This window comes from Pongo pygmaeus, chromosome 16 (genome assembly GCF_028885625.2).
Source record: "Pongo pygmaeus isolate AG05252 chromosome 16, NHGRI_mPonPyg2-v2.0_pri, whole genome shotgun sequence".
NCBI classification, from domain to species: domain Eukaryota; kingdom Metazoa; phylum Chordata; class Mammalia; order Primates; family Hominidae; genus Pongo; species Pongo pygmaeus.
The window spans coordinates 107,112,493-107,137,137 of NC_072389.2; the positions used below are offsets into that span (position 1 = coordinate 107,112,493).

At 44.2% G+C, this 24,645-nt stretch overlaps 1 protein-coding gene across 3 annotated transcripts in view; it reads right to left on the bottom strand.

Annotated features, from left to right (window-relative positions):
• PCSK6 (proprotein convertase subtilisin/kexin type 6) overlaps positions 1-24,645 on the bottom strand; it is a 190,645-nt gene that overhangs the window by 25,470 nt on the left and 140,530 nt on the right. For 2 of the 3 annotated variants that reach the window (XM_054450431.2, XM_054450430.2), the window contains 2 exons: positions 3,008-3,187; positions 2,807-2,845 (listed from right to left, as the gene is read on the bottom strand). In XM_054450431.2, the coding sequence (XP_054306406.2) occupies positions 2,807-2,845; positions 3,008-3,187 (219 nt within the window). The remainder of the gene's footprint in view (positions 1-2,806; positions 2,846-3,007; positions 3,188-24,645) is intronic. The other variant, XM_054450429.2, reaches the window with a different exon arrangement.

The following is a 24,645-nucleotide window of genomic DNA, read 5'->3' on the forward strand; positions in this document are numbered from 1 at the left end:
TTAAAAGCCAAATATCCAGATTCGTCTCTCCCATGAAGCGTTCTTAAATTAAATCCACCTGGCTGTCCACGTGGTCCCAATCACTCCACCGCCTGAGCGTGTTCTGGTCCAGCTGTAGCTCGTTCTCTGGGCGAGCATGATGTTTGTGTTGCAATTTGTACTTATGTCTGCTTTTCCCTTTGCCTCAATTAGCGTGAAAGTTCCTCCAAGCCCCACTGCCTTCTTGTGTCACTTCCCGTAACTCCTAGCAGGGGTCTCTTCATACAAGGGGGGCTCCGTTCACGTGCTGAACAGCCTGGCTAGCGGCTGATGCCCCTCTAGATGGGCTTAGACTGACACGGGTTTATTTGAAAACTCCACCTTCAATCCTTTGTGGAGGAAATCCCGGATTTTAAAAAAATACACAAACAAATAAATGTTAGAAGCAACTTGGCAGTTCTCCACAGGCTTCGCCACTGTGCACTCAGACCAACTGCCGATGGATAGGAGAGTTTGGTATCACCATCTTCTCCACCGTTCACGCCATCCAAGAACAGCACACTGGAACCTCACTGGATCAGTATCAGACCCGAGAGGCATGCAAGACTTGGGCCGATTAATTGCAGACAAGAGGTGCCCACGAGAACAAGAGCACACTGAGCACAAGTCTGGTTTCCTTCCTGACTGCTGTGCCCTGAGCAAGTGACCTGAGGCTTCTGGGCCTCTGCTTGAGCCTGTCGAGTAAGCACAGATGTGCTGAGCCTGTGAGCACACATGGTCCTGCTCCAGACATCACCCTCATCCTGTGAACTGGCTCCTGTACCTGTGGAGCTGTCCTGGAACCCCGTCTTCCAGACAATGCCACGTGGGTTCTTGGCTTCCCTTGCAGTCCTGTGTGGATGACCACAGTGTCCTGAGCTGATCTCAGCCCACTCCGTTTCCTTTGCTCAACGATGGTTTCTTTCCTGAGGCCCAGGCTTCCCTGTGTTTCCGTGCCAGTACTGCCCTGGCCTCCCAGCCACTCTCTTGCAGGAACCCAAGCCCTTCCCTGCCTCCTGCTCCCATCCTCGCTGGTTTCAGTATCTGCCAGCTCCCTAAGCCCACGCTGCCTGCAGGCACCTAAGAGTGGTTGCTACAGGTGCAGACCCCCAGGCATCCCACACCTGCTGAATCCCAGTCTCTGCGGTGGGGGCAGCCCAGGGTCTGCTCTCAGCACCCTGCGGAGTCCCTGGGGCGGCCTCCACCTGCACTTTGGCCATCAGACGGCTCTGGCCTAGCAGGCTAGCTGTCACCACAAAGTTGTCCACCTTCAGAACCACAGCACTGACATCTTCCTTTTGCCCCACGCTGCCCACTGCAGCTGCTGCCCTTTCTCCCAGCCAGATGCTCTGGTCCTCAACCTTCCTCTCCAGGGACCATCTTGCCTGCTGCTGTCCTGGGACCCTGGCCATTTGCAAGTACTCCCTAGGCTTCCCTCGTCCCCCTCGCTCACCTCCTCTATTTCTTGGCAACTGCTCTCTTGCCCAAAGCGTCCAGGTGCAGCCTCCACTGGCCTGGGCCCGTCACTCCCAATGCACCATGCCCATGGCCGGCTCCGCACACCCTGTCTCATATCCACCTGACCTTGTGTTGGACTCTAACGTGGCTCCTCCTCCTCTAGCTTCCACACTTTGGCACCGTCTGGTTCTCACCTCCTGTCACTCTGTCCTGGTCTCTGAATAGGCTCTCCCGCTGTCTCTGGTCTGCCCATCCCACTCACCCCTGAGACTTGAGGGGGCTTCCCTGAGAGCCAGGAATGCATCTCCTTCCCATGGAGACCCCCTCTCTCCACCTAAGCCCTGCTCAGTAGACTGCTGGACTGCAGAATGGTATTACAGTGAGGTTCCATTGTGCAAGGCTGAAGTCAGTAGCAGATTTTAAGAAAAAAAATCAGTTCTTTATTAATAATTACTGAATCTTGCCACAGTTTATAAATCACAGGGGGAAACAGAGCAGATTAGTCCATACATAATTCAATGCTCTATTTTAAAGGAATAGTAGAAGAAATTTAAAATAGAATCGACCATAATTTATACTTGATATGTGTTGGTGGAATTCTCCATTTGTTATTTGTTTTTCACAGAAGACATTAGGTAACTTAAAGCATCAATGTTCTTAGATATCACCCATCATTTATCATTTAGCCATAGTATTTAGCTAAGGAAAATATGTCCAACCAGAAATACCTCTTCTCGTACAAAATGCTACAGGAGGGCTCAGAGGGAGGAGAACAGCTTCTAGTCTAACACACGAATAAAAGCCGTGTCCAGCTCAGGGGCTGGAGCCTCTCTGGGCAGCTGTGGCTTTGGCCGCCTTGTGGACTGAACTGGTGGCCCCAAACCAGGGCCCACCTTGGCAATGGGATGATTGGAGAAAAAGGATTCATGCAGGGCCTTGTTAGATCCTGTAAGATTCTCAAGGTGTCTGTGAAGCATCAGTATCTGCTGACATCATCTCCTGAGATCCTCTCTGGGTCTTTAACCCTAGGCCTCCAGGCTGGTCAGGATCTCTGCCACGAGCTCCTTTCCCAGCTGTGCTCCTTGAACCCAACCTTCCTGGGTCCTTGGGAGTAACTGTGTCCTTCCCACATCCTGACCTCAAGGACTGAAAGTGGATGTACTTGAGGGAGTCAGGAGGCTGAGCTGTGAGATGGGGGCCTTTGGAAAGGGGGTGCTCCTGGAAGTGGCTAATTTACCAGGGGGCAAGACCCCATTCTGGTTGGGCATATAGACCCTGCTCTCCCAGCTGGGAAGGTTGGAAAATACTTACTGGTTTGAAGCATACTTACTGGTCTGTAAAATATTAGCAGAGCCTGGGGTGGAATGAGCTGTGTGAGTGCAAATTGCCACGATTATTATGACTCCCAGGCAAGAGAAGACACACAACCATCAGCCCCACTTTGCCAGGAGCAGCCCCACATTGTAAGAGCTACTCTGGACAATCAAAGCTCGTGGAAGCTGGCCGTCTCCTCTTACTTCAGACTCATTACCTGTGTAATCTTCCTCATCTTCAGGAACTTCCACCTGGGAGGGTGACAGGGCAGCCTTGGGTGGCTCCAGCTCTGGGGCCGAGAGCTCCAGCATCCGCGAGCGGGACTGATGAGCACTGAAGGTGTGGTACGGGTGCTCCGCTGTGCCATACAGTATGAGGCTCCATTCTTTCAACTTCCCTGGAAGGCACCAAACCCACAGAGTTACCTCCCTGTGCCAAGACCTCTGTCACTCACGGAAATAAGCCAGATGCTGCCTGGCTCCTCCCCTGATAGCTGGGCTCTGGCCTGCTACCTTCACTTCCTGGTTACCTGCTGGCCAGGTGTGCACCTATCGCCCAGGCCACATGCTGCTTTTCCCTGGTGTCTCACTCCTGCAAGCCGGTGCCCTTTTATTCCTGTCCTATCGAGCTGCCCTCCGCTTCCTGTCCCTGCTGGGATGGAGGTCAGCCGGGCTGGACTCTCCACTGTCCTGGAGGCTGTCCTCTGCCCTGCTGATCTCACTGCAGCCTCCCTCGATGCTGCCTCCCCAATGACTAGCAGCAGCCACCTTCCCGTCCTGGGATATCCGGTGGGTAAATCTGGTGCCAGGCCTGGCTGTGAGTCTTACCCCACAGCCTCCAAATGTGATAACTGGGTTGCATGGAGGAGTACTGCTGTTTGGATCCTTGATCCTACATCATGGGAAGACACGGTCTTGGGCTCTCTCCTCCACAGCTAGCCCAGGACAGTGAGGGATGTTCTGGGGGATAGCAGTGCTGGTAAAAACCCAAATGTCTGCAGAAGCTGGGTGGAGGGGAACATCTTTGAAAGCAGGGGGATGAGTAGACAGACACCAGGCTCCATGGGGGACATGAGAGACAGACAGACACAGGAAAGACAGTGCTGATGGGAGAGCTCGCAGCCAACATGGGGGCAGCAGGGGTCCCGCTCCATCGACGGCTCCGCAGGGAGTGATGGCCCATGCAGCTGTCTGTTCTCAGGTATCAGGCAAAGTGAAAATCCTGGTAGCAATTTCCAGGTGAATTCCTGATGTTCTAAAACACATTATAAACAGTCCCCAATTTATGACAGTTTGACTTACAATTTTTTGACTTTACAATGGTGTGGAAGCCAGATGCATTCAGTACACTCCCAGACTTAATGATGGGGCTATGTTGGGATGAATCCACCATAAGTTGAAAATATCATCGAAATAAGTCAACTTACAATTGTAAGTCAAAGAGCATCTATGCAATTAATTAACATGTATCTGCAGGCCGGCTCTGCTGCTGGCCACTGGTTTAAGTTTCTTCTTCTTCTTTTTTTTTAACCACAGCATCCCCAGAATTCAGAGCAGGCTAACTGTTTAGAAGGTCATCACCCGACATAGTTGACGGGGCCAGGGGCCACTGTGACCTGCCCAAGGACAGCTGCTCATGCTGACAGGGCTCCCAGACGCCCCAGCCTTTCAGTGTTTGTTTCTAACCGGATTGGCTCAATAGGAAACACATGCACACACATGTTCAGCTGTGAACCCCCTCAGTGGGCCCTCATGACTGTCTCCTGTGACCCAAGCTGGGGACAGGGCCATTGCTGGCTCAATGTCTCTGTTGGCTGAAAAATCCCTGCTTCCTCTTCCTTTCCTGCCACGGGGTTTCTTGGCAATCAGAATGGTTTTGGGGAGGAAAAATACTGCTCTGATTCTTCGGTGTTGACTGTGTTTTCTCAACACTTACCTCTGCCCATGCTCAGTAATCCACCCGCTGGCTCTGAATGGCAGCCTGTCTGTCTTTACATACCTGCCTATGCACTGTTTCTGCAATGTAGGCCCCTCTGCCAGTACCTCTTTACTTTTTGTTCCAATTCTGGAAATCTCTTAGCGTTTCTAAATTCCGGAACAGGAGCTCCTGCTCATCCTCATACCATAAGCCCATAGGCTGTAATCCACACCATCCTGAGTGGGTGGGCGGGCAGCTGAAAGACAGGCAGGACTGGCCCCACTGGTGCGATTCGAAATGGCATTCAACACTGACCCATTTACACAATGTGGCATGTGGCAGCCCTGTTTCATTTTAACCGTAGCCTCAATTGGCTAAGTACCAGGTTGCAAAAGGCTGGAGCCTCCACACTGTCCCAAGTCAGATTCTGTACTGCCCAAGCCTCCCTTGGCCTGGCCAGGGCCGGAAGAGGTAAGCAAGGCCCTTCTACCTGAAACAGCATCCCCAGCATAGCATTTCTAGCATGCGGTCGGTCTTCCACAGGGCTCGGTTCATTGAGACCCACAGTAGCTCCCCTCCCTGACACAGTTCCTAACCCAGCCTACATGTGTGGTGACAGCAACACAGGAAATTGTTCTCACCGCTGCAGGTGCAGAAAACAAGCCCTGGTGAGGAACCTCTGACTCTCCTCAACTCCTTTGGATCCAATTACAGCCATATTCCAACCACAAAGGAATCCAAGCACTTTGACCACCAAGTGGTGAACTGAGATTACGCTGGGGCTGTAATGACGGTAGGACAGGGACCAAGGGCTCTAGAGGCTATAATTTGAGTTGAAGTTTATTTCAATTATAGAGGATGTCTCCAAAAACACCCACAAAAGGCCTGGTCACCAAAACTGCATTTTTATTTTCAGATATAGTTTTGGTGGGACAAACAAGAGGGGCTGCTCCACACTCAGGGTCAGTGGTGTGTACTGTGTGGAAAAAGAGCACGAAGAATTCCCAGGGAATCAGCAGGCAGGCAGCCTCATGGGAGGGGAGGGGAAGGAGGCTGGACTGAATGGAAGAGAGACTTCATTTTTATTACACTCTCTGTTTGACTTCATGTATGTGTGTGTGTGTATGTATGTATTTAGACAGGGTCTCACTCTGTTGCCTAGGCTGGAGTACAGTGGCACCATCATGGCTCACTGCAGCCCCAACCTCCCAGGCTCAAGCCATCTTCCCACCTCAGCATCCCAAGTGGCTGGGACTACAGGTGCGCACCACCACGCCCGGCTAATCTTTGTATTTTTGGTAGAGATGGAGTTTCACTATGTTTCTCAGGCTGGTCTCAAACTCCTGAGCTCAAGCGATCCTCCCACGTTGGCCTCCCAAAGTGTAGGATTTACTGGTGTGAGCCACGCGCCCAGCCTGTTTGACTTTTTGTTAAAACCACAGCATATATTACCTGTTCATATATAAACATTAAAACTTTTTAAAAGTTTAATGTTTAAAATCTATGAATAAAGTGGTTTTATGGTCAAAAAACCCCCATTAAAAAGCAGTAGTAATTGGGGTTTTGATTTTTGTTTCTGAATAAGTAATGTACAAGGATGGCTCAGAAATGCAAAAGTATAAAAGTGCATATGACGAAGTCTCCCTCCCCATGGGCAATGTTGGTTCCCCATTTCTTGTGTATCATTTCTGAAGATTCTTTTTTTTTTGAGATGGAGTCTTGCTCTGTCGCCCAGGCTGGAGCGCAGTGGCACGATCTCGGCTCACTGCAAGCTCCGCCTCCCGGGTTCACGCCATTCTCCTGCCTCAGCCTCCCAAGTAGCTGGGACTACAGGTGCCTGCCACCACGCCCGGCTAATTTTTTTTTTGTATTTTTAGTAGAGACGGGGTTTCACTGTGTTCGCCAGGATGGTCTTGATCTCCTGACCTCATGATCCACCCACCTCAGCTTCCCAAAGTGCTGGGATTACAGGCGTGAGCCACTGCGACCGGCTGCATTTTATTCTTATTCAAGCAAATATGAACATATGAACATATGTTTCCCCCATCCTTTTTGGTAACACACCTGCTAGCACTTTCTGCACCTTGAGTTTTCCATTAACAGAGTATCCTGATGACCCTTCCGTGGCTGCACAGGAGAGACACAGTGTTGTTGACTCAAACAATCCCCTACTCATGGACATTTAGGTTGTTTACAGACTTTGGCAATTATAGTCATGTGTAGCTTAACTATGGGGATACCTCCTGAGAAATGCAGGTGATTTTGTTGTTGTGTGAATACCATAGAGTGTGCTTACACAAACCTAGATGGTACCCCTACTCCATACCTAGGCTATAGGGTATACAGCCTGCTGCTCCCAGGCCACAAACCTGTGCAGGATGGTGCTGTATGGAAGACTGTAGGCAACTGTAACACAACGGTAAGTGTTTGTGTGCCTAAACATATCTAAACATAAAAAGGGTACAGTCAAAATACGACATTAGAATCTTATGCAATGGCTATTGCATATGGGGTCTGCCACTGATGGAAATGTCATTTTGCAGCACATGACTACACAAATAGTGCTCTACCCTTGGTCACACAGGGAGCAACTACTTGAGGGGAGCAGAGCAAGGGCCCTGGAACAACAGGGTCTGGAACCTGGCTTTGCCCCTACTAGCAAATTACTTCACCTCTGCTCTTTAGTTTCCTCATTTGTAATGTGGGGATAATAATAGTGTCTCCAAATGTCTACCTCACAGGGTTGTTTTGGAGATTAAATGACTTGATGATGGTAAAGCACTTAGAATAGAGACTGGCACACAGGAGCTGTCTGTTAAGGGAAATCTACGGCACATGTCATTTCAGCTGTGTGCATGTGTACCTGTAGGCTACATTACTAGACGTAAAACTCGTCACATGTCACATGTCACACGTCAAAACGAATGGGCTCCCTTGCAGCCTGGAGCTATGGCTTCCGTTGCCAATCCGATAACTCAGAAAGGTTAACGTCGCATTTCTCTCATTATATGAGAAACTGAGCATCCTTTTCATATAAGTAAGAGCAAGACAAATTTCTGATTTGATGAAATTAAAAGCAATTTATAAACTTGTAAATTTACCAAAGATATTTGCTAGGAACAAGGGATGAGACGTCTAAGATGCATAGAAGCAGATCTTAGCTGCATTCGTAGCAAGGGCCGGTGGAACGAAATGGTGTTTTGCTCACACATGGTTTGTAGTTTTGTTCTTTCTCTCTATCTGCAAGATACTCATGAGAGCCTATGAGGGGCCAGGCACTGAGCTAACAACTTGCGGAGCTGAGAGCTAGAGCTCCAAAAAAGCCAGCAGTGGGCCCAAAGCAACCCCTTCCTGCACGTGCCTCCAAAAGAGACCTTTCCTTTTCTAATAGGTGCGATTTGCGACACTTGACCTAAGGTTAAGGTTTAGACAATGGTAATTTTGGAGACATTTATCTTTTTTTTTTTTTTTTTTTAGATGGTGTCTCGCTCTGTCGCCCAGGCTGGAGTGCAGTGGCACCATCTCGGCTCACTGCAATCTCCGCCTCCCGGGTTCAAGTGATTCTCCTGCCTCAGCCTCCTGAGTAGCTGGGACTACAGGCGCATGCCACCACGCCCGGCTAATTTTTGTATTTTTAGTAGAGGTGGGGTTTCAGAATGTTGGCCAGGATGGTCTTGATCTCTTGACCTTGTGATCCACGCGCCTCCCAAAGTGCTGGGATTACAGGCACGAGCCACTGCACCTGGCCTAGCTCCCTTTTCTAGTAAATGCTTTTTTCACTTTCTCAACCAAGGGAGTCACTTTGGTTTTCCTGCCTTTGGAAGATGTAAAAATGAGAATTCCATACCTATGGCATAGAGTGTATGGCATAAATTTGAAGTGTGATTCTTTTTTAAAATTATTTTTTCCCTAGTTAGAATAAAAATTATTAAATGTTGAGATATTTAAAGAAAAAATAAAAATAAATCACCTATAACTCTTTTGGCATATTTCCTCCTGGGCTGTTTCCTATGCATGTGTATTTCTTGCGTAGTTGAAAACACACAGCACCCTGTTTTCTCTTTCTTTTCCCACTTAGCATTGTGTCATGTTAATTGCATTCGACGTTATTTATTTTCTTGTCAACTGTTTTCTCTCCCTTCAGCCCAGAGGCATCACAGGGGCAGGGAACATGTCTCTCTTGTTTGGTGCATTAGTTTCAGTGTGTAGCAACTTTTGGGCACACAGTAGGTACCCAATAAATGTTTGTTGAATGAATGAATCCATTAAAACATTTTTTTCGACAGCAAAATACTTCACCCTGTGAATGTGACCATTTGTTTAACAGTCTCTTATGACAGGTTATGACAGAACATTTAGTCCAGTTCCCTTTATTTGAAATACATAAATCTGCCAAAAAAAATTACTTGATGCAGTCTGGATTACTTTTTCCCAGTAAAGTCTCCAAAGTGGAGCCACTGGGTCAGGTGATACAACACTGTTAATGTCTCATCTTGAACTGTATGTCTCTCATGAACGGTAATGCCAACTTATGTCTATCATGAACGGTAATGCCACATGATCCCACCACAGTGTTTGGTGTCCCATGAGGCTTGACTGCAAAATATGGCCAGGCGAGGGACCACAGGCCACCTGGGCCAATCAGTTCCTTTATAAGAATCACCCCCTCAGCCGGGCGCCGTGGCTCATGCCTGTAATCCCAGCACTTTGGGAAGCCGAGGCAGGTGGATCATGAGGTCAGGAGATTGAGACCATCCTGGCTAACACGGTGAAATTCCATCTCTACTGAAAAATACAAAAAATTAGCCAGGCGTGGTGGCGGGCGCCTGTAGTCCCAGCTACTTGGGAGGCTGAGGCAGGAGAATGGCGTGAACCCGGGAGGCGGAGCTTGCAGTGAGCCGAGACTGCACCACTGCAATCTTGACAATCCACTGCAATCCAGCCTGGGCGATAGAGCAAGACTCCGTCTCCCCCCCACAAAAAAAAAAAAAAAGAATCATCCCCTCTACACAGTCCCTTCTCCAAACCACAGCTCAAGCCTGAGGCAGGAGGGTCAGATGCCGATGGGTGACTTAGGATAACAGACTAAGGCAGAGACACACAGGAATGAGCTTCTTGGAGGCTTTAGTTTTCAGGAGGCATCCACCTCCTCTCATTGCGTCCACAGTGTCGGCCCCCCACAGCAGCAGCACATGTGCCAGGACAGGCTCCCCAGGCCGGCCCCTCCACACTCGGTCACCCCCAAGAGGCCACATTCTCTTTGGGAAGGTAAGCCACATGGATGCAGAAGAAGCAAAGAGGAAGAACAGGCAGACGTGTCCAGGGACACCCCAGGCCAGACCAGGGTCTACACTCAACAGAACTGCCACCCAGAGGCAGTCAGATTTTAGAACGTTGGCCCTGCTTTCAGCAAACCACTTAGCAAGAATGTGTTATTTACTATTCAAGATACTCTACAAGCCTGTTCAAGTTTACTGTTGTACAAACCCAACTAGCACCATGAGTTCCTTAGTTTCTAAAAGGAGGGGGTCTTAAAAGATGCCCAATCAAATCTTTTGCCATCAGATTCCTGAGCCTGTAGAAGAATCACAAATCCACCTGTTTAAACACTTGGGCCAGCAATGCCAGCAGGCTGCCTCCAGATGTCAACAACGAAGGCCAGCGGAATGTCATTGTGAGAGGCAGAGGATAATCCGCAGCTAATGCCAACTGAGGCTGCCAATAAATGGCTTTATCATCATTCACTATCTCCAATGCAGTATTTCCCCTCAATGAATTAAATTCATAATGAACAAACAGGATTATTCCCATTATGCAAGGAAAGAACCAGAATTAAGGGGAGACTATGGTTGAATTTGCCAACAGGAAAGTACCAGCAGTAATGAAGCTTTCCTATGCCTGGCATTTTGAGGTAAGCATTAAAATCCTTGCGAAGGAAATTTACAATTGGAGACAAAGCAAGTAGGGGTGGGGGAAAGTTCTATTAGATTAAGGACTCTGAGCTAATACTTTTGGATCTCTGGGTTTTCTTGGCTATAAGAGAAGTTATTAACAATATAGAGTTTAATTAACTCTCCCCCTATGTCCCCATACTTAAAATATGCAGGAAGAAATTCCTTAATTGAAACACAGTGAAGTAACAGAGCCCTAGAAAAATCACATAAATATATTTCAGTTTAAAACGCCAGTGGAAGTTTTTTCCTTCTGAGATTCGGTGAACCAGCCACCCATGGCTATGTTCAAGTCACAAAGGTTAATGCAGAGGTTTGGGTGGAACGAATAGAAAAGCTTACTTCCATCCATTTATAAAAATATACAAAAACACCCCTATAATTCACATACTGAATACTCCTATAATTTACTCCTTAAAAGGGGTGAATTTCACAGTATATGTGAATTATATCTCAATAAAGCTATTATTAAAAATACCGTATAGGGGCCAGGCACAGTAGCTCACGCTTGTGATTGCAGAGCTTTGGGAGGCTGATGTGGAAGGATCTCCTGAGGCCAGGAGTTCGAGACCAGCCTGGCAACATAGTGAGACTCCATTTCTACAAAAAATAAAATAGAAAAATTAGCCAGGCGTGGTGGTGTGTCCTTGTAGTCCTATCCATTCAGGAGGCTGAGTTGGGAGGATTGCTAGAGCCCAAGAGTTGGAGGCTGCAGTGAGCTGTGATTGCACACTGCATTCCAGCCTGGGTGACAGAGCAAGACCCTTTCTCAATAAATATATATATATAATAATTACACATACACACAGTAATTTTTTGTGTATATTATATGTATATGTATACACACACAAACAGAAATATCAACCTTTACTCAATAGATTTAACACATTATTAAAAATACACTTTAAGTTCACATTATGGCAAGTAAGAGAAACGTAAAGAGGAATTTAGGAATGGCTTGGAAAAGAGGATAAGAAAAAGAGCACATATATATGTGCTCCCCATGTACACACACGTCCATGTATGCACAAGGCACTCATAACATGCACACCCACACTCACGTACTTACCTGAGCACACACACATACACACATGAACTCTCAGACCCAGGCTAAGAAAGGGGAGATAGAAGGCTTCCCTGTGCTCCTGTAGCCACAAAAACCCTGAAAGACAGTATTTTAAATGCCAGGAAAAGGATCGAAGAATCCTAAACAAATATCCATTCAGGAAAGAATGATCACCTGTGTGTACAATGTACAACACAGCACTTTTCTTAATGGCATCTATAAGGTCATTCTATCTTTTAAGATGCTCCAGCTTTTCCAAAGTAATAAATTAAATGTCTGGAGTGTCAAAAACTCTTACAAGGTTTATAACAAAGAAAGCAGTCCTTCTTCACTCCATTCTACCTCCTGGAGTCCCCCTGACTCCCCGCCTCTTTTTAACACTTTGAGTTATTTTTCTGGCATTTACCCTTACATTGCTAGATAAAAATACTCATATGCTATGTCCTGGTTTCTTGATGTTAGACATTGTCCAGTGATGTCTCAGCTAGGAAGCTGAGAATTCAGTTCTCTTACACTATCTTCCACATACTCACGTGCTCCCTCTCCCTCCCCACCTTCCAATGTTCTTCTAACAAAATTTCTTACTGGGTCCAATATTTATTGTCTTTCCCCCACCACCCTTTCATTTTCTGGGAGATTTCCTCAAGTTTATCTTCTAACATATCTATTGAATTTTGAATTTTTGACTTATATTTTTAATTTTAAGGCATTTATGTGCTTCTCCCAATTTTTTTTTTTTTTTTTTTTGAGACAGAGTCGCCCATGCTGGAGTGTAGTGGTGCAATCTCAGCTCACTGCAACCTCCACCTCCCAGGATCAAGCGATTCTCCTGCCTCAGCCTCCCGAGTAGCTGGGATTACAGGTGCCACCACCACACCCAGCTAAATTTTGTATTTTTAGTAGAGACAGGGTTTCACCATGTTGGCCAGGCTGGTCTTGAACTCCGAACCTCAGATGATCCACCTGTCTCAGCCTCCCAAAGTGCTAGGACTACAGATGTGAGCCACACCGCGCCTGGCCAAAAGTGTGGGTTTTTTTTTTTTTTTCTTGACAAAGTCTTGCTCTTTTACCCAGGCTGGAGTGCAATGGTGCAATCTCGGCTCACTGCAACCTCTGCCTCCTGGGTTCAAGCGATTCTCCTGCCTCAGCCTCCCAAGTAGTTGGGATTACAGGCGCCTGCCACCACGCCTGGCTAATTTTTGTATTTTTAGTAGAGATGGGGTTTTACCATGTTGGCCACGCTGGTCTTGAACTCCTCACTTCAGGTGATCTGCCCACCTTGGCCTCCCAAAGTGCTGGGATTACAGGCATGAGTCCCCATGCCCGTCCTAAAAATTTGGTATTTTTAAAGTGCTGGAATAAATACTCCCAACCCAGAATTCTATATCCAGTGAAAATACCATTCAAAAATGGGTTGAAGTAAAGACATTTTCATAGAAAACAAAGCTGAGCAAAGTCCTTGACAGAAGCCCAGCTTGATAAGAAATGGTAAAGGATGTGTTTCAGGCTAAGGGAAATGATAGCAGATGAAAATTTAGATCTACAGGAAAGAATAAAGAGCACTAGAAATGGTAAACATGTCAGTAAACACACTGAAGAGTAGCTGTTTTCCTTATTTAAAAGACAACACCCTTATAATCCCAGCATTTTGGGAGGCCAAGGTTTATGGGTCACTTGAGGTCAGGAGTTCAAGACCAGTCCGGCCAACATGGTGAAAACCTGTCTCTACTGAAAATACAAAAATTAGCCGGGCATGGTGGTGCATGCCTGTAATCCCAGCTACTTGAGAGGCTGAGGCAGGAGAATTGCTTGAACCTGGGAGGCGGAGGTTGCAGTGAGCTGACATTGTGCCACTGTACTCCAGCCTGGGAAACAGAGTAAGACCCTGTCTCAAAAAAAAAAAAAAGAAGATTGCTTAAAGCAAAAAATAATATCAGTGTTTTAAGAAGGAGTTTGTAACAAATACAGAAGTAAAATATACAACACCATTACAGCACAAATGACGAAGTGGAGGGGGATGGAATTACACTGTTATTAGATCCTTTTATTTGAGAAGTGTAAAGCTGTTCAATATTAATTCTAAGTCAAGTGTAATAAATTAAGGATGCATATTGTAATCCCTAGAGCACCACTCAAAGTACAGCTAAAAAGCCAATAGAGGAGATAAAGTGGAATACTGACAAATATTTGATTAATCTAAAACAAGGCAGGAAAAGAGGAACAGAGTATTTCATCTTTTTAATACTGTTGGATTTAGTTTTCTTGATATTGGGCTTAGAATTTTTGTATTTATGTTCTTGAGTGAGATTGGCTGAAAATTCTCCATTCTCATATGTGCTCTTGGGATTTGGTATCAAGAATACACTGGCTTCAGCTGGGCATGGTGGCTCACGCCTGTAATCCTAGCACTTTGGGAGGCTGAGGTGGGTGGATCATCTGAGGTTGGGAGCTGGAGACCAGCCTGGCCAACATGGCAAAACCCTGTCTCTACTAAAAGTACAAAAATTAGCTGGGTGTGGTGGCACATGCCTGTAATCCCAGCTACTTGGGAGACTGAGGCAGGAGAATCGTTTGAATCTGGGAGGCAGAAGTTGCAGTGGGCTGAGATTGCACCACTGCACTCCAGCCTGGGCAACAGAGTGAGACTCCGTCTCAAAAAAAAAAAAAAAAAAATACTCTGGCTTCATTCAACAAAGTGGGGACTGTTTCCCTATTTTTCTACCGTCTAGAAGAATTTACAGAACACTGACATTATTTCTTCCATTTAAATGTTTGGCAGAATTTGCCGGTAAATTGCTCTGGCCTTGAGTTTTCTTTTAAATTATAGAATCAATTTCTTTAATAGGACAATTTTAATTTTATGTAAACATGTGTCAATTTTGTTAAGTTGTATTTTTTCTTGGAATTTGTTCATTTCACTTAAAATTCCTTTGTCGCATAATTTTAATGTACATAGGATCTATAATCATGCTCTTTTCATTCCTGAAATCATATAGTTTCAGCTTTTTCCTTGGTCCACTTACAAGTTTATCAATTTTATTAGTTTCTTTCAAGAACCAGCTTATGGCTTTTTAATTTTCTCTACATATGTTTGTTTTCTATTTTGTTAATTTCTGCTATTTTAAAAATTCCTTCTTTCTTATGTTGCTGGTTTTTTTCTATCATCTTAAGTTGGATGCTTAGCACATTAATTTTCAGGATTTTCTCTTTTCTGATATATGCAATTACGGCCATAAAGTTGTCTAACTACAGCTTTAGCTGTATCTTCCTTATTTGAACATATAGTATTTTTATTATCCAGTTTTTAATATTTTCTTTTTTTTTTTTATTTTTTATTTTTTTTATTTTATTATTATTATTATTATTATTATTATACTTTAGGTTTTATGGTACATGTGCGCAATGTGCAGGTAAGTTACATATGTATACATGTGCCATGCTGGTGCGCTGCACCCACCAACTCGTCATCTAGCATTAGGTATATCTCCCAATGCTATCCCTCCCCCCTCCCCCCACCCCACAACAGTCCCCAGAGTGTGATGTTCCCCTTCCTGTGTCCATGTGTTCTCATTGTTCAATTCCCACCTATGAGTGAGAATATGCGGTGTTTGGTTTTTTGTTCTTGCGATAGTTTACTGAGAATGATGATTTCCAATTTCATCCATGTCCCTACAAAGGACGTGAACTCATCATTTTTTATGGCTGCATAGTATTCCATGGTGTATATGTGCCACATTTTCTTAATCCAGTCTATCATTGTTGGACATTTGGGTTGGTTCCAAGTCTTTGCTATTGTGAATAATGCCGCAATAAACATACGTGTGCATGTGTCTTTATAGCAGCATGATTTATAGTCCTTTGGGTATATACCCAGTAATGGGATGGCTGGGTCGAATGGAATTTCTAGTTCTAGATCCCTGAGGAATCGCCACACTGACTTCCACAAGGGCTGAACTAGTTTACAGTCCCACCAACAGTGTAAAAGTGTTCCTATTTCTCCACATCCTCTCCAGCACCTGTTGTTTCCTGACTTTTTAATGATTGCCATTCTAACTGGTGTGAGATGGTATCTCATTGTGGTTTTGATTTGCATTTCTCTGATGGCCAGTGATGGTGAGCATTTTTTCATGTGTTTTTTGGCTGCATAAATGTCTTCTTTTGAGAAGTGTCTGTTCATGTCCTTCACCCACTTTTTGATGGGGTTGTTTGTTTTTTTCTTGTAAATTTGTTGGAGTTCATTGTAGATTCTGGATATTAGCCCTTTGTCAGATGAGTAGGTTGCGAAAATTTTCTCCCATTCTGTAGGTTGCCTGTTCACTCTGATGGTAGTTTCTTTTGCTGTGCAGAAGCTCTTGAGTTTAATTAGATCCCATTTGTCAATTTTGGCTTTTGTTGCCATTGCTTTTGGTGTTTTAGACATGAAGTCCTTGCCCATGCCTATGTCCTGAATGGTAATGCCTAGGTTTTCTTCTAGGGTTTTTATGGTTTTAGGTCTAACATTTAAGTCTTTAATCCATCTTGAATTGATTTTTGTATAAGGTGTAAGGAAGGGATCCAGTTTCAGCTTTCTACATATGGCTAGCCAGTTTTCCCAGCACCATTTATTAAATAGGGAATCCTTTCCCCATTTCTTGTTTTTGTCAGGTTTGTCAAAGATCAGATACTTGTAGATATGTGGCATTATTTCTGACGGCTCTGTTCTGTTCCATTGATCTATATCTCTGTTTTGGTACCAGTACCATGCTGTTTTGGTTACTGTAGCCTTGTAGTATAGTTTGAAGTCAGGTAGTGTGATGCCTCCAGCTTTGTTCTTTTGGCTGAGGATTGACTTGGCGATGCGGGCTTTTTTTTGGTTCCATATGAACTTTAAAGTAGTTTTTTCCAATTCTGTGAAGAAAGTCATTGGTAACTTGATGGGGATGGCATTGAATCTGTAAATTACCTTGGGAAGGATGGCCATTTTCATGATGTTGATTCTTCCTACCCATGAGCATGGAATGTTCTTCCATTTGTTTGTATCCTCTTTTATTTCCTTGAGCAGTGGTTTGTAGTTCTCCTTGAAGAGGTCTTTCACATCCCTTGTAAGTTGGATTCCTAGGTATTTTATTCTCTTTGAAGCAATTGTGAATGGGAGTTCACTCATGATTTGGCTCTCTGTTTGTCTGTTATTGATGTATAAGAATGCTTGTGATTTTTGCACATTGATTTTGTATCCTGAGACTTTGCTGAAGTTGCTTATCAGCTTAAGGAGATTTTGGGCTGAGACAATGGGGTTTTCTAGATATACTATCATGTCATCTGCAAACAGGGACAATTTGACTTCCTCTTTTCCTAATTGAATACCCTTGATTTCCTTCTCCTGCCTAATTGCCCTGGCCAGAACTTCCAACACTATGTTGAATAGAAGTGGTGAGAGAGGGCATCCCTGTCTTGTGCCAGTTTTCAAAGGGAATGCTTCCAGTTTTTGCCCATTCAGTATGATATTGGCTGTGGGTTTGTCATAAATAGCTCTTATTATTTTGAGATACGTCCCATCAATGCCTAATTTATTGAGAGTTTTTAGCATGAAGGGTTGTTGAATTTTGTCAAAGGCCTTTTCTGCATCTATTGAGATAATCATGTGGTTTTTGTCTTTGGTTCTGTTTATATGCTGGATTACATTTATTGATTTGCGTATATTGAACCAGCCTTGCATCCCAGGGATGAAGCCCACTTGATCATGGTGGATAAGCTTTTTGATGTGTTGCTGGATTCTGTTTGCCAGTATTTTATTGAGGATTTTTGCATCAATGTTCATCAAGGATATTGGTCTAAAATTCTCTTTTTTTGTTGTGTCTCTGCCAGGCTTTGGTATCAGGATGATGCTGGCCTCATAAAATGAGTTAGGGAGGATTCCCTCTTTTTCTATTGATTGGAATAGTTTCAGAAGGAATGGTACCAGCTCCTCCTTGTACCTCTGGTAGAATTCGGCTGTGAATCCATCTGGACCTGGACTTTTTTTGGTTGGTAAGCTATTGATTATTGCCACAATTTCAGCTCCTGTTATTGGTCTATTCAGAGATTCAACTTCTTCCTGGTTTAGTCTTGGGAGGGTGTATGTGTTGAGGAATTTATCCATTTCTTCTAGATTTTCTAGTTTATTTGCATAGAGGTGTTTGTAATATTCTCTGATGGTAGTTTGTATTTCTGTGGGATCGGTGGTGATTTCCCCTTTATCATTTTTTATTGCATCTATTTGATTCTTCTCTCTTTTTTTCTTTATTAATCTTGCTAGCGGTCTATCAATTTTGTTGATCCTTTCAAAAAACCAGCTCCTGGATTCATTTATTTTTTGAAGGGTTTTTTGTGTCTCTATTTCCTTCAGTTCTGCTCTGATTTTAGTTATTTCTTGCCTTCTGCTAGCTTTTGAATGTGTTTGCTCTTGCTTTTCTAGTTCTTTTAATTGTGATGTTAGGGTGTCAATTTTGGATCTTTCCTGCTTTCTCTTGTGGGCATTTAGTGCTATAAATTTCCCTCTACACACTGCTTTGAATGCATCCCAGAGATTCTGGTATGTTGTGTCTTGGTTCTCGTTGGTTTCAAAGAACATCTTTATTTCTGCCTTCATTTCGTTATGTACCCAGTAGTCGTTCAGGAGCAGGTTGTTCAGTTTCCACGTAGTTGAGCGGTTTTGAGTGAGATTCTTAATCCTGAGTTCTAGCTTGATTGCACTGTGATCTGAGAGACAGTTTGTTACAATTTCTGTTCTTTTACATTTATTGAGGAGAGCTTTACTTCCAAGTATATGGTCAATTTTGGAATAGGTGTGGTGTGGTGCTGAAAAAAATGTATATTCTGTTGATTTGGGGTGGAGAGTTCTGTAGATGTCTACTAGGTCCGCTTGGTGCAGAGCTAAGTTCAATTCCTGGGTATCCTTGTTGACTTTCTGTCTCGTTGATCTGTCTAATGTTGATAGTGGGGTGTTAAAGTCTCCCATTATTAATGTGTGGGAGTCTAAGTCTCTTTGTAGGTCACTCAGGACTTGCTTTATGAATCTGGGTGCTCCTGTATTGGGTGCATATATATTTAGGATAGTTAGCTCTTCTTGTTGAATTAATCCCTTTACCATTATGTAATGGCCTTCTTTGTCTCTTTTGATCTTTGTTGGTTTAAAGTCTGTTTTATCAGAGACTAGGATTGCAACCCCTGCCTTTTTGTGTTTTCCATTTGCTTGGTAGATCTTCCTCCATCCTTTTATTTTGAGCCTATGTGTGTCTCTGCACGTGAGATGGGTTTCCTGAATACAGCACACTGATGGGTCTTGAGTCTTAATCCAGTTTGCCAGTCTGTGTCTTTTAATTGGAGCATTTAGTCCATTTACATTTAAAGTTAATATTGTTATGTGTGAATTTGATCCTGTCATTATGATGTTAGCTGGATATTTTGCTCGTTAGTTGATGCAGTCTCTTCCTAGTCTCGATGTTCTTTACATTTCGGTATGATTTTGCAGTGGCTGGTACCGGTTGTGCCTTTCCATGTTTAGCGCTTCCTTCAGGAGCTCTTTTAGGGCAGGCCTGGTGGTGACAAAATCTCTCAGCATTTGCTTGTCTGTAAAGTATTTTATTTCTCCTTCACTTATGAAGCTTAGTTTGGCAGGATATGAAATTCTGGGTTGAAAATTCTTTTCTTTAAGAATGTTGAATATTGGCCCCCACTCTCTTCTGGCTTGTAGGGTTTCTGCCGAGAGATCCGCTGTGAGTCTGATGGGCTTCCCTTTGATGGTAACCCGACCTTTCTCTCTGGCTGCCCTTAACATTTTTTCCTTCATTTCAACTTTGGTGAATCTGACAATTATGTGTCTTGGAGTTGCTCTTCTCGAGGAGTATCTTTGTGGCGTTCTCTGTATTTCCTGAATCTGAATGTTGGCCTGCCTTGCTAGATTGGGGAAGTTCTCCTGGATAATATCCTGCAGAGTGTTTTCCAACTTGGTTCCATTCTCCCCGTCACTTTCAGGTACACCAATCAGACGTAGATTTGGTCTTTTCACATAGTCCCACATTTCTTGGAGGCTTTGCTCGTTTCTTTTTATTCTTTTTTCTCTAAACTTCCCTTCTCGCTTCATTTCATTCATTTCATCTTCCAGGGCTGATACCCTTTCTTCCATTTGATCGCATCGGCTCCTGAGGCTTCTGCATTCTTCACGTAGTTCTCGAGCCTTGGTTTTCAGCTCCATCAGCTCCTTTAAGCACTTCTCTGTATTGGTTATTCTAGTTATACATTCTTCTAAATTTTTTTCAAAGTTTTCAACTTCTTTGCCTTTGGTTTGAATATCCTCCCGTAGCTCGGAGTAATTTGATCGTCTGAAGCCTTCTTCTCTCAGCTCGTCAAAGTCATTCTCCGTCCAGCTTTGTTCCGTTGCTGGTGAGGAACTGCGTTCCTTTGGAGGAGGAGAGGTACTCTGGTTTTTAGAGTTTCCAGTTTTTCTGCTCTGTTTTTTCCCCATCTTTGTGGTTTTATCTACTTTTGGTCTTTGATGATGGTGATGTACAGATGGGTTTTTGGTGTGGATGTCCTTTCTGTTAGTTTTCCTTCTAACAGACAGAACCCTCAGCTGCAGGTCTGTTGGAGTACCTGGCCGGCCGTGTGAGGTGTCAGTCTGCCCCTGCTGGGGGGTGCCTCCCAGTTAGGCTGCTCGGGGGTCAGGGGTCAGGGACCCACTTGAGGAGGCAGTCAGCCCGTTCTCAGATCTCCAGCTGCGTGCTGGGAGAACCACTGCTCTCCTCACAGCTGTCAGACAGGGACATTTAAGTCTGCAGAGGTTACTGCTGTCTTTTTGTTTGTCTGTGTCCTGCCCCCAGAGGTGGAGCCTACAGAGGCAGGCAGGCCTCCTTGAGCTGTGGTGGGCTCCACCCAGTTCAAGCTTCCAGGCTGCTTTGTTTACCTAAGCAAGCCTGGGCAATGGCGGGCGCCCCTCCCCCAGCCTCGCTGCCGACTTGCTGTTTGATCTCAGACTGCTGTGCTAGCAATCAGCGGGACTCCGTGGGCGTAGGACCCTCTGAGCCAGGTGCGGGCTATACTCTCCTGGGGCACCGTTTCCTAAGCCCGTCGGAAAAGCACAGTATTCGGGTGGGAGTGGCCCGATTTTCCAGGTGCCGTCTGTCACCCCTGGAAGGGGAACTCCCTGACCCCTTGTGCTTCCCGAGTGAGGCAATGCCTCGCCCCTGCTTCGGCTGGCGCACGGTGCACTCACCCACTGACCTGCGCCCACTGTCTGGCACTCCCTAGTGAGATGAACACGGTACCTCAGATGGAAATGCAGAAATCACCCGTCTTCTGCGTCGCTCGCGCTGGGAGCTGTAGACCGGAGCTGTTCCTATTCGGCCATCTTGGCTCCTCCCCCCCCAGTTTTTAATATTTTCTAATATAAATCATGTTTTTTTCCTTTAACACATGAATTATTTAGAAGTATTTTTCAATTTTCAAATGTATGGAAACTTTCTAATTATCTTTTTAATTTTGATGTCTAACTTAAGTGTAATGTCAGAGAATAGGGTTTATATGCTACCAATCCTTGGAAATGCATTGAAGCTTGCCAAATAGCTCGACATGTGGCCAATTTTCATAAATCTTCCATTTGTGTTTGAAAAGTGGGTGTATTGGCTGGGCACGGTGGCTCACGCCTGTAATCCCAGCACTTTGGGAGGCCATGGCGGGCAGATCACGGGTCAGGAGTTCGAGACCAGCCTGGCCAACACGGTGAAACCCTGTCTCTACTAAAAATACAAAATACAGGCACACACCTGTAGTCCCAGCTACTCAGGAGGCTGAGGCAGGAGAATCACTTGTATGTGGGAGGCGGAGGTTGCAGTGAGCCGAGATTGCGCCACTGCACTCCAGCCTGTGTGACAGAACAAGATTCTGTCTCAAAAAAAAAAAAAAAAAAAAAAAATTTGGTGTATTATTCTGTTGTTTGGCACAGTGTTCCAATGTTCATTTGACCTAAATTGTCAATTGAGATATTTGCATCTTCTATTATTAAGAATTTTTGCTGTTTTATCTATCAAATATATCCGAGGTATGCTAAATCTCTCCCTCCTGTGTGAGTTTGTCATTTTCTCTTTGTAGTTTTAACAAGTTTTTGCTCTATGTATTTTAAGGCTGCATTATAAATTGCATAAAAGATTAGAGGTGGAACTTTTAGAACTGAACTAAACCTTTTAGCAATATGTATAGACCCTCTACATATTGATACATACACAGAGCTACATACAAAGCTCCAATAACGCTTTTTGCCATAACATTTCTGTTTGCCTAATGTTAATATAACTATACTAGCTTTCTTTTGGTTATTTGCCTAGTATATCTTTTCCCATCTACTTTATTTTTAATTCTTCTGATTTCTTAAGTTTTAGATATCCTTCTTGTGTATAGTTTTAACAGTCAGTTCCAGCAGGAAGCAGACAGCATAATTAAAATAGGATGATCCAAAGAGGCTTTCGTAAGTAGACTATTTACAAAGGTGTGAGCAGAGGGTAACAAAGCCAGAAGGGATGGTACAGATCCCTGGGACGAGTGCTCCACAGGTAAGGGTGAACTATGACTGTGAGGAGTTCTGGCTGATGAAGGACTGGAGAATCACTAACTCATAAATAAATGTCTTCTCTCTCCCTCCACTCTCCTGCTGGAGTTTCCCCTTCGCTGAACTCAACTAGAGGCCACTGGCAAGGGAGTCTGTGGGGTGGAGGACTGGGGAATGGATCTGGTGGGTAAATGAAATATACCTGGCACTACAGAAAATACTTTTTCTTATTTTTTTATTTTTTGAGATGGAGTCTCACTCTGTCGCCCAGGCTGGAGAGCACTGGCATGATCTTGGCTCATTCCAACCTCTGCCTTCTAGGTTCAAGTGATCCTCCTGCCTCAGCCTCCCAAGTAGCTGGGACTACTATTAGGCGCACACCACCACACACTGCTGATTTTTGTATTTTTAGTAGAGACGAGGTTTCACCATGTAGGCCAGGCTGCTCTTAAACGCCTGACTTCAAGTGATCCGCCCACCTTGGCCGCCCAAATACATTCTTAAATACATTAAAAAAAAAAATCCAATATGACAACTTTGGTCTCTCAAGGGGAGCAATGAGTCTATATGCCTTTAGTGAAACTACTGACGTTATTGGACTTGTTTGTAAGCACTTGTTTTGTGGGTTCTAGTTACACAGCTTTGTCTGTGTCTCCTTTCCTTGGGTGCCCCTGAAGTCCAGGGTTATGTGGTCTGCTAGGTGGGCTCCACAGATGCAGCAGATGCCCTCAAGCAAAAGCCGGATCATGATTCTGTTCACCTCTTTGGCTGTGAACATTTCAACCAACATTTAAAATTCTTTTCTGTGGGAGGGAGATTTCAAGACACTCATCTTCTCTGTTGTTGGAAATAAAAGTCCATAACGTCTTTTAACATTTTGATCTTGTCTTTGTTTTGGAGTAATTTGTTAGCAACTTAGAAAAAGTTTTATCTATCTTTTATTTATTTTTTAGAGACATTAATATTTAGACTGAAAAAAGGCAGATTATGAAGAAAATAAAATCATAAACAAATTGAGAATTTTTTTAAAAAGGAAATAATTATCAAAACTCTGGAGGGGAAATTTAAAATTATTTTTAAAAAGTCAAAAGTGAAACAGCAGGCCAGAAAAAAAATGTATATGAACTATGACACGCACAGGGTTATTACACCAATATTTTACATAGACTACGTACTTATCAGCTTGATAGCAACACTGAGAGCTCTTGTGAAAGACAGAAAAGGGAATTTTCTTTTTTCTTTTTTTTTTTTTTTGAGATGGAGTCTCGTTCTGTCACCAGGCTGGAGTGAAGTGGCAAAATCTCAGCTCACTGCGACCTCCGCCTCCCGGGTTCAAGTGATTCTCTTGCCGCAGCCTCCTGAGTAGCTGGGATTATAGGCACCCACCACTATGACCGGCTAATTTTGGTATTTTTAGTAGAGACGGGGTTTCACCCTGTTGGCCAGGCTGGTCTCAAACTCCTCACCTCAGGTGATCCACCCGCCTCGGCCTCCCAAAGTGCTGGGATTACAGGCGTGGGCCACCGTGCCAGAAAGGGCAATTTTCAAAAGAAAAAACACAGTGCACAAACATTTGAAAAAGGGTTCACCTTTGTTAGTAATGATCACAATGTAAGTTAAGGAAGGATATCATGTACCTCCTCCAGAACTGCCCACTCCCAGTAAGACTACAAATCAGTTCAACTATTTCGAAAAGCAAATTGGCAATATGTATCAAAAGCAGGCATATTTGTGGTTTCCACCTCTTATTTATCCCAGTAATTTTACTTCTGGTGAATAATCCCAAAGAAATAATTTTAAATTCAGGACAAAGCTTTTTGTACTAAGCTGTCTACTCATAATAGGAAAAAATGGAAAGCAATCTACATGTCCAACAATAGAGAGATGCTTAAATAAATTATGGTGCTTCTGTTGGTGAAGTATTATAAAAATCTATAAAATGCTGCTTACAAAGGATATTTAATGACATTGAAACGTGCTTGCTATGCAAGTAACAAAAAGAAAGACCAAGTTATATATGCAGCACAGTTAGGACTCTGTGAAATGTCAGGGGAGAAAAAGACCAAGTAGAAATGCCTGTAGAGACATAGTCTGGACATGAAGTATTTCTGGAAATAAGTAATAAAGTCAAATGTTCGAAAATCAAACACACTTATCTACTCTGGGGCGAACCTGGTTGCCAGAATGCCAAACCATGCAGGCAGCAGGAATGCCCAAGCCTACCTCATTCCTAAACTGAGGGCAAATCTGGGAAAGGGGTTTCAAGAGAGCTCTCCCTCTTCCTCAGATCTGTCATTTTCATTTTCATCAATATTTAGTATTTTATTTGCAAAAATTAGCTATGAGGTGAGACAAAGGTCATC